Genomic DNA, 14,247 nt, shown 5'->3' with positions numbered 1-14,247 from the left:
GAAAATATATATATATACATTATGTATGTTATATAGAAAAATTATACAAAATTTATACACTTTTTCAGCTACCAAATGTAAATAGTTTCTGGCGCGGGCTAAAATTGAAAAATAGTTAGAATATGCTGAATATTTCTTTTTTCAACAATAACGACACTAATTAAAATATTTGCTGCATAGGCCTATTTACCGGATAGAATATATTCCGGTTTAGATTATCATTTTCACGTAGATAATTAATGCATGAATCACGTTACAAAGTTATAACATACTGGTTCTACAAAAGTATAGCCTCGACAGTTTCAATGGTTTAGCACCAAAAGACATACAGCAAACAGATACTGAAGAGAATATGGGGAAAAAGAGAAACAACTCAAACCAAAATCCAGTGGAGAAAAGTACTTGAGCTTGGTCCTCTCTGTGGCTCAGCAATTATTCATTACCATCACCACCTCATACAGAAGTAAATCTCCAATGGTAAAAAAACATAGTAATTTGATCTCTAGTAATTTATTCTTTCTCTTTTCTGCTAATCTCATGCCTTAGAACCTTACCGGTTTAATGGAACTGATAATAACACTGGCTTTTTAATTTCATAAGCTCCTTCCTCTTCCTACGGGCCTTTGCTGCTATAATGGCATCTGCAGAAGCGTTGCTAGAGCATGAAAGACGTTCTTGATACATTTTAGGGAAGGCACCGGCTACGTGTCCACGAGCAGAAGAAGTAACTTTGTCTTGTTGAGGGTCGTCACTTTGTCTAGCAATAACTGGTTGTATGGAAGGACTTGAAGTAGCAGTCATCTGGAACATCCCTTTAGACCGAACCCCTAATATCTGCTCTCTTCCTTCAGATGCACCTTCATTTCGTAGATAAGCACTGTCAGCTTCGTGAAGGATGTCTCTATGAATATATAGTATCCATTGAGTCAGTAGTTTCTGTTTCAACTTTCAGAGGAGTTGTTAGGTGGTTCTCCATGTTGACCGTGGTTCTTGGAGTTGAAGTACTACATAAATGAACAACAGAAGTCCCGTGTTGGTCATTATGATTTGAGGACGGTGGATAAAATGGATTACTTTGCGCATGGAATGGCATCGGCCAAGGGAACGGAAGTATATATAAAGGAGTCTCTGGCTTGTTCATCATCACGTGACTTTCTAGTTAATTGGTCAGACGGTTTAAATTCTCCAAGAGGTATAGGCAGCTGTCGTGTAATACCAGAAATACTTTGCGAACCACTTTGTAATGGTAGACCATCTAAAGGTTGAAAGGACCAGAAGAACGGCGTTGCCTGAGTTTGGTTATGGAGGAAAGTTGGGAATGTAGTCGAAGTACTAGGAGTTTCCACAGATGTGATCAACTTAGACTCATCGTCTGTTTCTTGAACTTCCGCCTTAACTATTTTAGCCATCTGTGAATTAATCAGTCAAATAATGTGTTCATGTAAATATGTAATTCAAAGTCAATCTCAATATTGAACTATATTACCTGCGTTTTTAAGCTATTATTTTTGTTCCTCAAAGAACTATACTCCGCAGCAGCAAGCTCCTTATTCTATTTCATCAAAAATGTCACCAAGCAGGAAATGACTATTGCAGAGATAATGATCCTAAAGTAACTTTGTGCATTGGACTAAGTTACTCTCAAGGTTAGGGAACTGATTCCAAATGGAAGAGAAACATACGAGCAAAGATATTCCACATACCTTCTTCAAATTTTCGTTCTCCAATGCAAGATCTGCTGCTTTTCTTGTCAATTCCTCTTGCATGGCCTAGGAAAAACAATTAGACTTTGACATGCTATGCTCTGTTAGACACGATTTGGTTAGTTGTCCGAGGAACAGAAAAAAATGTAGAAGTCATTGGAATAGGAAAATTCAATGATGATCTACTGAACTCGTACTTGTCATTCCTTTTAATCTGATAACTTTGTTGGAAGACAAGTGGTTAGGGTACAAATGCAAGTTATATTTACAAGTCATAATTACCGCATAACCACAATACACATTGACCGCGTAGACGCATATATATTATTGGGATGCCCCTATAGGTTGCCCGGTTGCAACAGTTGCCAAATAAATTACCCCGATTCCAAACAATTACAGAAAAAAAAAAACATGTGATGTTCTGTTGTGTAAGTTGAGTTCTGACTTCTCAACTCAACCAGAGAACCAACTCCAGTAGTTCACCCATAGCCTCAATTAGTTTTTCAGGAAATTGTTCCGCGACTGCAGGCATAAACGTGTTACTGGAAAAGGATCAACTCTAAAGTTGTAGTTGATCAGTAAATGCATAAACTTTCTTCGTGCTAGTAGAATACTGGTTTGCACCCGATGAGAACCTCAGTTTGCATTTAACTACTAGTATCCAAGAAAGCAAAATCAAATCTTTATACCAAGGATACTTTAGAATCTGATCCAGTTTCCTTTTAGCATCAATTGTCAAATCCAGACCAACCTTCATGCGGTTTTCCAAATAACAAGATTTGGTCAACTCTTGCTTAAGAAAAAACTTAAGAAGAGACATCCCTATAAAATTTTGCTGTTCTCCTTCTCACAACTTACAACAACAACAACAACTCAGTGTAATCCCACAAGTGGGGTCTGGGAAGGGTAGTGTGTACGCATACCTTACCCCTACCTTGTGAAGGTAGAGGTTGTTTCTGAAAGACAACTTGGGACCTTATATTTTTTTTCTAAGAAGTTCCACCTTACTACAGCAGTGAGAAAACAAGACGGAAGCACTGTTCTGGTCCAGCATTTTGGTACTACTTCCGCAAAATGCATATTCTTACTTTCACTTGGCATAATCATCACTGAGTAATATTAAGTGGAGACATCAGGACCATATATTAACATTTTATTTAGAACAATAGAGGAAAAGTACTGTATTGGCAAGAGTGGAGTAGATGTGGATTCTTAGATTACATGGTAAAACTTAACTGTTCAAGAAAATGGATATCATATTGAGACGGATAAAAACAAAGTGAGTCCTTCAAAAAGGGAGGGAAGCTACCTTAATCATTGTTTAAGAATAATTCTTCAAAGAAGGAGAAGACAAAAGTTTTCGAATATTCCCCTAACAAATTCGGAGCATCAAAGCAAGACAACACAGCAGGACCAAAAAACTTCATAAAATTTAAGGTGAAAAATTCTGCACTCATTAGAATATCAACAAGCATAACCTTGATACCTTCGCCTAATCCCACTTAGCTAGAGACCTAAGCTTACAAGCTAAAGAGAGTTTGGGAGCTGGGATCCGAAGAGGAAAAAGTATTGAGATGTATTCTATTCCTTAGAAGGAGGTGCCCCACTTCTCTTTCCATTTGATATGTTGTGAAGAAAGGATATCGCAGAGTAGGAAAATGTTATCTTGTGGACTACCTTAGGGAAAATGCGGCTAAATTGAAAACAGGAGACACAATAATCTAGTCAGTTGATATTAGCTACAAGACGAATATGATGACAATTATGCTAAACTTTTAGGTTGACACCAAGAAAAGAAAAGAGAGAATTCCTTGTTAATTGAAACGCTTATTATTTTAATGAAACCGAAGTAGCTGCTTCCACTTGAGAAAACAAAGACATCTTTGGAAAAAGAGAATAGCCATTCCTACTTAGCAGAGAATGGCATGTGTTAATCTAAAACTAGTGAAATGGCCTAAACACAAAGAAAGCACCATGGACAACAAGGCCTAAACCTTATTAAGGAGAAATCCTTTCGACACTCTCCAGGAGACTTTACTTCCCAAAGCATTCATGATGAACATAAACCAGTGCATGCGACAGAGATATAAACAAAGTACTGGTCCAACCAAAAATAATGAATACAAGCAGGTCAAAAGTCAACTTATAAAAGAAGACACCAAATATGTAGCGTTCGACCACACAGGTTATGCTAGAGAGGCAATTCCTCGGAGGAAAAGCACATTATATTGAGATATAACTGGTCCAGAACAGCTGCGAGTTATACTGGTGTTCCTGACGAAAATAGCTCAGATGAACATACCTGTCTTCGGCGAATTGTCTGCCTCGCAGATTCTCTATTTGCAAATACACGGCGCAGCCTCCTTCCTTCCTTCTCCGCCTGAGAAAACAGTTGCTACGATAAGAAAGTAGGAACATCTAAGGAATAAGGATAAGAGATTGTAATTTTAACAGCACCTCAGTCAAATCCTGCCTCAATTTGCCGCTGGTAACTGGTGGATTATTTGAAGCACATAGAAGACTTGTATCGAGTTCAGATTCATCCTCAGACTGAATGGCTATTTCTTGCTCCTGGACAAACAAGAGCATCGCTGATGTCAGTCAAAAGGCTGGGTGACAGAATTGCAATAGCTATGTACTAGTCCACAATGCCCATAATGCTATTTGGAATCCATTTTTTCTAATGAAAGTTTACTTTCATTAGAAGATTATCTCGTCAACAGCTAAATAAACCCATATCAAAAAACAGAAAGCATATTAGCCTTTGTCTCCTATGTTGAAAATTCAAATACAAACACAGAGCCAACACAGCAGAATATTAATAGGAACGCACCTTCAGCTTCAAGTGATGTGGGAATTCCTTTAAAGAACCTTGAGAAAATCTAAGGAGTCTTCTAGCCTGTGCCTATCGTAGGATGCCAGAATGATGGAGTCACATGCGTATTTATAGGTAGGCTAGGGACTCTTAGGCAAATACATTAGCCCTAGGGACTTCTCCATAAATTATAATTACCCGAAGGACTCCTAATATATGGTAATTTCTTTCCATCAAAGAAACTACCATATATGCATAACTACCGCATATTATCTGATATATTATTTTCTTTGGGAGACAAGGTAAATAATTCATTACCTTATATGTGGGCCACACTAGAAGTCTCTAGAAGAGACGGTAATTTCTAACATTCTCCCACTTGGCCCACATATTAAAACCAGATAATCCTTTATGAGAGATAAACATATAATATGGCCATAAACTTTATCACTCGACTAAAAGTTATGCGACAATCATTTTAACTAGAATATATTATAACACGAATCATGGCGGTCATGCTTTTAAACAAACATTTCCTTCCATGTATTACAATGCACAATATATTCTAATAAAATGTCTAACAACTTTATGAATGAACTTAATATAAGTCATTCATAGTCCAACTTTATTGATCCAATGATCACAAATAATACATGAAACACCAAAAGTGTGCACTGTCATGTATATCAAAATAAACATAATATCTAGACAAACTGTTAGAGAGCAAAGCAAGACTAAATTGAGCTACTAAGCCCCATATGGGTTACATGATCCGTGAAAATATTAGCCGGCAGACCTTTAGTCATAGGATCTGCAATCATCAAAGTAGTACTAACATGCTCAAAATTCACATCTTGCTTCTTCACATAGTCTCTAACCATCAAGTACTTTATGTCGATGTGCTTGCTTCGGCTGCCACTTTTATTATTCTTAGAAAAGAAAACTGCAGCTGAATTTTCACAAAAAATTCTCAATGGCCTTGAAATGGAATCGATAATCCTAAGGCCGAAAATAAAGTTTTTCAACCATAACGCCTGTGATGTAGATTCATAGCATGCTATAAATTCATCTTCCATTGTGGATATTGCAACAATGGTCTGCTTGACACTTCTCCAAGACACAGCACCTCCAGCAAGAAGGAAAATGTATCCTGAAGTAGATTTACCAGTGTCTTTGCATCCACCCAAATCAGAGTCTGAATATACAATCACCTCCAATGAGTCAGAGCATTTGTATGTGAGCTTAAAATCCTTGGTTCCTTGCAAATATCTCAAGACCCTTTTACCAGCTTTCCAATAGTCAAGACCATGGTTACTTTGATATCTGCCAAGCATTCTTACCGCAAAAACAATATCAGGTCTAGTACAAACGTGTGCATACATAAGACTCCCAATAAGGGAAGCATAGGGAATGTCTTTCATTTGCTCATTTTCCAATGCATTTTGTGGACATTGATTCAATGAGAATTTGTCACATTTAATTATGGGTGCTGCTATAGGTAAACAGTTTTTCATCCCGAATCTTTCCAGAATTCTTTCAATGTAGGCCTTTTGAGACAGTCCAAGTAATCTTTGAGATTTATCTCTGTGAATCTCTATGCCAATGACATAAGAGGCTTCACCCATATCCTTCCTCTCAAAATTCTGAATAAGGAACTGTTTAGTTTCGTGCAACAATCCCAAATCACTACTTGCAAGCAAAATATGATCCACATATAGGACTAGAAAAATATATATTTGCTCCCACTTATCTTAAGGTATATACACTGATCAATGATGTTCTCCGTAAATCCAAATGAAGAAATAACATTATGAAATTTAATAAACCATTGAGGGGAAGCCTGTTTTTGCCCATAAATGGATTTATTCAACTTGCAAACAAGGCGACTTTTGTCCTTATCACAAAATCCTTCAGGCTGACTCATGTATACCTACTCTTCAAGATCTCCATTCAGGAAAGTTGTTTTCACATCCATTTGATGTAACTCTAAATTAAAATGAGCTACTAATGCCATGATTATTCTCAATGAATCCTTCTTTGATACTGGAGAAAAGGTTTCATGGTAATCAATGTTTTCCCTTGGAGTAAAACCCTTGGCTACAAGTCTGGCTTTATATCGTTCGATATTACCCAATGAGTCTCTTTTAGTTTTAAATACCCACTTGGAACCTTTGGTAGAGGATCCCTTTGGTAATTCAATGAGATCCCAGACTTTGTTTTTAGCCATAGATTCTAACTCTTCTTTTATGGCATCATACCAAAGTGTGGAGTTTTCTCCACTCATGGCTTGTGAAAACGAGCATGGATCATCTTTTAGTCCAATATCATAATTAGATTCTTGGAGATATACAACATAGTCGTTAGAAATTGCTGATTTTCGAATTCTTGAGGATTTTCTCACTCCCACTGATTCAGACACTTCTTCAGTGGGTTCAGGTAAAGCGGGTTGATCTTCATGTGGCTCCTCAAGTAGTGGTGGCTCTTAAATTTGTTGTTGTTCAAATAATTCATGAGAATTTTTCTGAGCAACATTAGAGTTCCCAATATATAAAGGTATCATAGGTGGTTCCCTTATTTCTTCCAATTCCACCCTTTGAGTCAAACCACTCCCACTCTCTTCATGCTCCTCAAGAAATTTAGCGTTTCTAGCTTCAACAATTTTAGGAGAATGAGAAGGACAATAAAACCTAAATCCGTTAGAGTTAACCGCATAGCCTATAAAATAACCGCTTATTGTTCTTTCATCCAACTTCTTTTTTAGTTATGGGTTATAAACACTTACTTCAATTGCACATCTCCAAACGTGTAAATGATTTAAACTAGGTTTCCATCCTTTCCATAACTCAAAAGGTGTCTTGGGGACAACCTTGGATGGAACTTTATTTAAAATATACACAACGGTTTTTAAGGCTTCACTCCATAAGGATAAAGGTAAACTTGATCTGCTAATCATGTTTCTTACTATGTCCATTAATGTCTGGTTCCTTCTTTCTGCCACACCATTTTGTTGTGGTGTTCTTAGCATGGTATATTGAGCAATTATACCTTCACTTTCAAGGAACTCAGCAAATGGATCCTTAACTTGTCCCTTATCTGTGTACCTACCATAATATTCTCCACCCCTATCAGATCTTACAATTTTAATCTGAGTACCAGTTTGTTTCTCTACTTCTGTTCGGTAAACTTTAAAAGCATCAAGTGATTCTAATTTGTTAAACAGAAAATAAAGATACATATATCTTGAATAGTCATCAATAAACGAGATAAAATATCTCTCACCATTCAAGCAAGGGGTAGGAAAAGGTCCACATATGTCTATATGTATGATCTCAAGTAATTGAGAACTCCTTTTGGCACCTTTAGTTGATTTGTCGGTCTGCTTACCCTTTATGCGGTCCACACAAGTCCCAAAGTCAGAAAAATCAAGAGTTTTTAGAACTCCATCATTAACCAACCTTTTGACTCTATCAATAGAGATGTGTCTCAATATCTTGTGCCAAAGACTAGATGAGTTCTCATTGATAATACATCGCTTAGTGTCAATTTCTTTATCATGCAAAGTTAAAACATTGCATTCAAATGTGGGGTCTAGCTCAAGTTTATATAAATTTCCATTCAAATTTTCAAAACCAATAACTTTATTATATTTCAAAAGTTTCACAGAAGGATAATGAAAATTCAAATCATATCCACTAATCGATAGTCTTGAAAGAGAAATTAAATTTCTAGAATATTTTGGAACATAAAAAGTATTTTCTAAATCTAAGTGAAAACCATCCTTCAAAATGAGCCTATAAGTCCCCACGCTTTTCACACGTGAACGTGTCATATTGCCAGAATAGACGTATTGTTCACTTCCTATCGGCTTCCTCTGAGTTAGAAAGCCCTGCATGATTTTGGCAATGTGAATTGTAGCACCAGAATTAATCCACCATGTATTATCAAAAACTTCAGTAAAATTAGATTCATAACATACAAAGGTAAAATTACCTTTCTTCTCAAGTCATTTCTTGTATTTCAAGCAATCCTTCTTCCAGCGTCCCTTCTTCTTACAGAAACGACAAGTATCTTTGTCAAAGGTGCTTATCTTCTTCATGGGAACACTTTTGCCCTTCTTTGCATTTCTCTTACCATGAGTCACCATATTAACACTTTCAGGTATCTCATGCGTCAACCTCTCTTCTTCTTGAACACACATGGTCAAAAGTTCATTGATTGACCATTTATCCTTATGTGTGTTGTAAGAAATCTTGATCGAACCATATTCCGCAGGAAGGGAGTTGAGAATGAAATGCACAAGAAATGGTTCAGACATATCCACATCAAGGGACTTGAGTTTAGCAGCAATGTCTCTCGTCTCCATAATGTGCTCACGCACGGTACGACTTCTGTCGAAAGTCATACTTGAGAGCCTCTTCATAAGGGTGCTGGCCAATGCCTTGTTAGAGCTTACGAATTGTTCATCAATTGCCTTCATGTAAGCTTTGACCTTATCGCTATCAGGGATAGAACCCCCAATGCTTTGACTTATGTGAGTTTTTATGAGCATTAAACTTAAGCGATTAGATCGCTCCCACCGCTCATAATTAGCCTTAGCAGCTGGCATACTTGATTCCATGGGAATAGGTGGTTCATCCACACGGAGTGCCAGGTCTAGGTCCGAGCACCCTAAAGTGAGAAGGATTTTCTCCTTCCATTCAGCATAATTGTCACCAGAAAGCATTGGGATTCGAGCATTCTCATTAAAAATAGCAGTAGGAAAAGCGGTAAAGACTGCAAAACAAGGATAAACATACATAAGCTATGAAGTACAATCCATCAAAGGTGAATCGTGTAAAATACCTATTCATAATAAATTCTAGACCTTCCTGTGGGCAGAGGTTGCAACTCATGCATAGAATTTACTAACTTTATTAGACTAGTAAACTGAAATGCATAAAAAATAATCCGTACCTGTGGGCATAAGATAATTTTCAACTTAAAGGTTTACTATCTCATTTCAATTAATCTCACTAAAATGGTTACCTCCCTGTACGGCCGAGTTACCATTTTATTAAGACAACTGGACTAAGTGGATGCCATTATAATCTTAATCACTAAACTTTATGTGATTAAACAACTAAATTCCTTCTATATCAAGTACTCAAGATGTCGTGGCTACTCCTAAGTACATCACATAAAAGAAAACTCATATGACATCTCAAAATAGTTAATTTATGAAAACATAATTTGCAATCTTATGCAAATTGGTTAGACAGTGAGTGCGTCGGGAATAAAGCCTTAATTGCTAAGTGGCTTTACAAAATGTTTAAAAGGCTCTAAAGTTTTACTAGGACAGTAAGTTGATTCATGCCCCAAGAAACAAGAATCTTTTTTTTTAGATAATTACAGTGAGAACCACAAAATCAATCAATATATAAGGACAACTAAAACAATTAAGTAATAGGCCGTCTCGATTCTTTTAAATTGAACAATCTAATTACAGAATTCAACTACAATCTTGATCAAAATTGAAACAAAGACCTTCCAAAAACTCATTGTTTAAAAGCAGCAACTAAATTCACGTTCCAAGGAATGAGGTTAACAAATTTGGTAATTGACCTCGCCAAGATCCATACGGAGGAAACGAAAGGCACAAGTTTCAAAACAAGTAAAGAGATTATTTTATAATAAGCAAATAAATATATCTCCTTTTGAGTGGTATTATTAAGAAAACAATTCCAAACAAAGAAAGACAGTCTAATGATCAATTATCCAAACAGCCAGTTTCTTTATGCAAGGAAGAAGTGCAATTGATCAGAAACAACAAAATTATATGGGTCAAGTGATTAAACGGATTCTTCTTGTTCGTTGTTCTTTAACCGTGTATGCAAACATCACGAATCTGTCGTGTTTGTGATCTCTTAAACTACTGTGATCTATGTAACATACTTAGACTCTAAAAAATAGAAAAATAACTTATACATAGAACACGTATATACTGATAATCAACATCGATTCACATCCTTTTGCAAAGATCATAACAAAGTTGTCAAATTACTCATAACGAGCAAATCCAAAACTGAACAACATAGCTAAAGGACGGCTTTGATACCACATGTTGAAAATTCGAATACAAACACAGAGCCAACACAGCGGAATATTAATAGGAACGTACCTTCAGCCATGGTTGTTCAAGTGATGTGGGGAATTCCTTTAGAGAATCTTGAGAGAAAATCTAAGGAGTCTTCTAGCCTATGCCTATCGTAGGATGCCAAACTGATGGAGTCACAAGCGTATTTATAGGTAGGCTAGGGACTCTTAGGCAAATACTTTAACCCTAAAGACTTTTCCATAAATTATAATTACCCTAGGGACTCCTAATATATGGTAATTTCTTTCCATCAAAGAAACTACCAATATATGCATAACTACAGAATATTATCTGATATATTATTTCCTTTGGGAGACAAGGTAAATAATTTATTACTTTATATGTGGGTCACACTAGAAGTCTGTAGAAGAGACTGTAATTTCTAACATCCTAGACAATAAAGGAAGAAAATCCGCAATTCCAACTCAATTAATTCAACTTGGATGTGTCATATCTTAATCTAACATAGGAAACAACTCACATTGTACGTTCTAAAAAAGCTGACATGACAAGGAAACTAATCATTAGTAGCAACTTTGATCTAGACATACATAAATATATTGCATCTGCGTTGCATCAGAGAGTAGTTCCCGGTTCCTTTTTTTCCCTTTTGCCCCCTCTCTTGATAATCCTTACTCAATTAACTCAACTAGTCTATAATAATTAGTAGTACTTTATTTGGTTTTTGAAGCCAATAAAGCTCAATTTAAACTCTTTACTCAAAATCAAATAGTTCACCGGAGCAGATATATGATTTCCTTATTTAATACACAATGTTATTTCAGAAGGGGGAATCACACTAAAGAGAAGTATAGCAGCCATAATATGTCTAAATTTATTCGAAAGAAATATCTATATTTACCCCTCAACTTTTGAATATGAATATGATTTAGATTACCCACAGTTGGACATCCCTTATGGGTTAAGGACAAAAATGAAACTTTTTCCTAAAGGCGGATAAGCGTTTTACCTGAGGGTAAAGTTGTTCAATTTCAAATAATATTGGTGTAAATTTAACCTTTTTTCCCCTAAGTTATAGTAATGCATTTAAATTGTACATTACAGTTATCAATAAAAAGGATTTATCATATTGTTAGTCTATAAAAAATTGAATACATTCATAATACACATACTGTCGAATATAAGCCAGCTGCATCCCGGGCGTCCATGCAGAGTTGAACATCGCCAGTCACCGGATGCGACAAACGAGCTAACGCCTCCGCCGCTTCCCACTCAAATTCCACCAGTTTATCATCGGAAAACCTACCGTCCGCCGTGCACGGCGCCGATTTGTGTATCTCTTCGTAGTTCATGCATACAAACTAACATATCAGGTGGTAACTAGTAAGGTAACGAGTGAGAGTACTTGGTGAGTATTGAGGAGGCAGCAAAAAGGAAACAGAGGAGGAGGAGGGGTGCGGAAACGACACGTGTCCTGCCAGATAACCGCGACACAACTTCCAAGATTGGAAGCCATGTACCTGTAGATGCCAAGTGTTGTAAAATATACGCACGTAAACTTGTGAGTGGACGCTGGCACGTGCCTGAAGCTGGTCTGTTGTGCTGGGTCATGGTATAAAGGGCAGCCACACTAAACTCCCGTTATGCGCTAGATTCGGGAAGGAGCGGACCACAAGGGTCTATTGCAGCCTTACTTTACATCTCTGCAAGATATTTTTACGGCTTGAACCCGTAACCAGTAGCGTACGCAGAATATTGCATAAGCGGTGTCACCATTTAAACAAATAAAAAATTGATGTAAATTTGTACAACATACAAAAATACAACCAAAAAAAACAAAAGGCAGCAGCATCCTTTAACGTTTAAAATAATTTACTGTCGCTAGTCTATGTAATTGTGATTTATCATCCACTAGTTTAGTGTTTTCGTAATGCCAAAGAGGTCAGCGGTTCAAACCCAGGCACAACTATTTTGTGGATGGGCACAAAATATTTCTACAAAAAAAAGTGCAGCTGAAGGTTCGCGACCTCCCTCAAAATAGTTGTCTCAGACTGCATGAGCTACACGGATCGGAATACTAAGTGGTGTCACTTTTATTATTTATCTGATTGTTGTGTTTGTATATTTGAACTATAGTGTTATGTGATACCGCTTGGGCTAACCTGTTGGTCACCTGGCGGCAATTTTATCAATTACGCTAAAATTTTTCTTCTGCTGGACTCAGAAATGATCTGTTCCCTTGAAAAAAATTGGGAAAATACTAATTGACTGCCCAGCCGAATTTAATTATATTTTCTAGCTAAAAAGTGAAATTTTCTAGCTAAAGAGCATTTCGGTGCATTAAGTTCCCGCTATGCGCGGGATCCAGAAAAGGACCGGACCACAAAGGTCAATTGTAAGCAGTCTTACCATACATGTCTGCAAGATGTTCTTTCCATTGTTTGAATCAGTAACCTCATTATCACATGGCAGCAACTTTACTAATTACGTCAAGGCTCTCCTTCTACTAGGATATTGTAGGTTCCATTGAAAATATTTGGGCAAAATAATAATTGGCCACTCAGCCGAATTTGAAAGCGATGCACGGCATTTATTTTTATGTTAATTTTATCACTTAATTATAATTGATGCACTTATTCTCTTATCAGACAATTGTAGAAAATTAACACGACTTGGTATAAACCGAATGTGAATAAAGTATTTTTTGTTAGTAATCTGTATTTGTAAAATAATTCTGAAGAAAATAAAATAACATAAACAGAAATGTAAACGAAATAACAAAAACCAATTCGAGCCCACTGAATTCACAGTATTTCCTTAAGGAATTTAATTCCCTCCTAGTACCCAAGGTTATGGATTATTTCCTCCCAGTATAGAATGAATTACACACTGGTGTAGTGGTACTTCAAACCCTAGTGTTTCAACGAACACAAAGTTCGGTAGCAAATCACACTTACTGTTGCTTTCTTTGAAGTTAAAATATACAGAAGAAAGGAGAAGAACTCAGAAAATTCGTATGGAAATTCTGAGCAGAATAGTCTTGTATTTATAGCCAAAGTTTGGCTGAAATCTGAAGAGGTGCAACTCTTCAGAATGGTTGTTTATGCAAAACGGCCACAAATGTCATAACATAAATGGCTATTTAATCAACAATAAAGAGGGAAAATTGAAGAGGGTAATTTAATTTTCAGTTACACAACTAAAAAACGGATTGTATTTAATATTAATATTTATTTCAATATTAATATTCTGTTATTAAAAAAATATTTAATAACATTTCTGTTAATATTTTATTAATCAATCAATCGATCATTTGACCAAATCCGAATCTGAATCTGAATCCAAAGCCGAAGCCGAGCCGAGTGAGCGACGACGACGACGGCGCGAGGCTTGCCTTCTTCTCAACTCTTTAAGAGCTAGAAGAAGAGCAATTGCTTATATACCCATAAAAAAACTCTTCCTCTTCTAATATGGGACAATGTTCCTTTGCCAATGGGAGAAACTTAAAATTTCACTTAAAATTTTCATTTCCTTCTATTTCCCTCCATTTCTCATTCACCCTCTTTTAAGCCTCATTAATGCTTAAAAAATCCCAACAATCCCCCACATGAATGGGGAATGGCTATATTATGGAA

The 14,247-nt window shown here is 36.4% G+C and overlaps 1 protein-coding gene across 1 annotated transcript; it reads right to left on the bottom strand.

The window, feature by feature from the left end:
* Nucleotides 1-203: 203 nt before the first annotated feature.
* On the bottom strand, nucleotides 204-12,141 carry LOC104212541 (light-inducible protein CPRF3-like). Its single transcript, XM_009761837.2, has 6 exons — nucleotides 11,785-12,141; nucleotides 4,161-4,274; nucleotides 4,006-4,083; nucleotides 1,704-1,769; nucleotides 1,487-1,552; nucleotides 204-1,409 (listed from the first exon to the last, which is right to left on the bottom strand). The coding sequence occupies exons 1-6, from the start codon at nucleotides 11,962-11,964 to the stop codon at nucleotides 1,071-1,073; spliced, it is 843 nt and encodes a 280-aa protein (XP_009760139.1). The 5' UTR covers nucleotides 11,965-12,141; the 3' UTR covers nucleotides 204-1,070.
* Nucleotides 12,142-14,247: the final 2,106 nt, after the last annotated feature.

This window comes from Nicotiana sylvestris, chromosome 12 (assembly GCF_000393655.2).
Source record: "Nicotiana sylvestris chromosome 12, ASM39365v2, whole genome shotgun sequence".
Lineage (NCBI taxonomy): Eukaryota > Viridiplantae > Streptophyta > Magnoliopsida > Solanales > Solanaceae > Nicotiana > Nicotiana sylvestris.
The sequence above is the reverse complement of the archived record's forward strand: the minus strand, read 5'-3'. Positions and strand labels throughout refer to the sequence as shown.

What these genes read in the sequence shown, in the direction of transcription:
- LOC104212541 (XM_009761837.2), bottom strand. Translation starts at nt 11,964, where the DNA reads ATGAACTACGAAGAGATACACAAATCGGCGCCGTGCACGGCGGACGGT. An exon ending in CAGCTGGCTTATATTCGACA is followed by an intron (nt 4,275 to 11,784) that starts GTATGTGTATTA and finishes TTGTTTGTCCAG; the next exon opens with GAGCAAGAAATAGCCATTCA. An exon ending in AGAACGAAAATTTGAAGAAG is followed by an intron (nt 1,553 to 1,703) that starts GTATGTGGAATA and finishes TTGATGAAATAG; the next exon opens with AATAAGGAGCTTGCTGCTGC.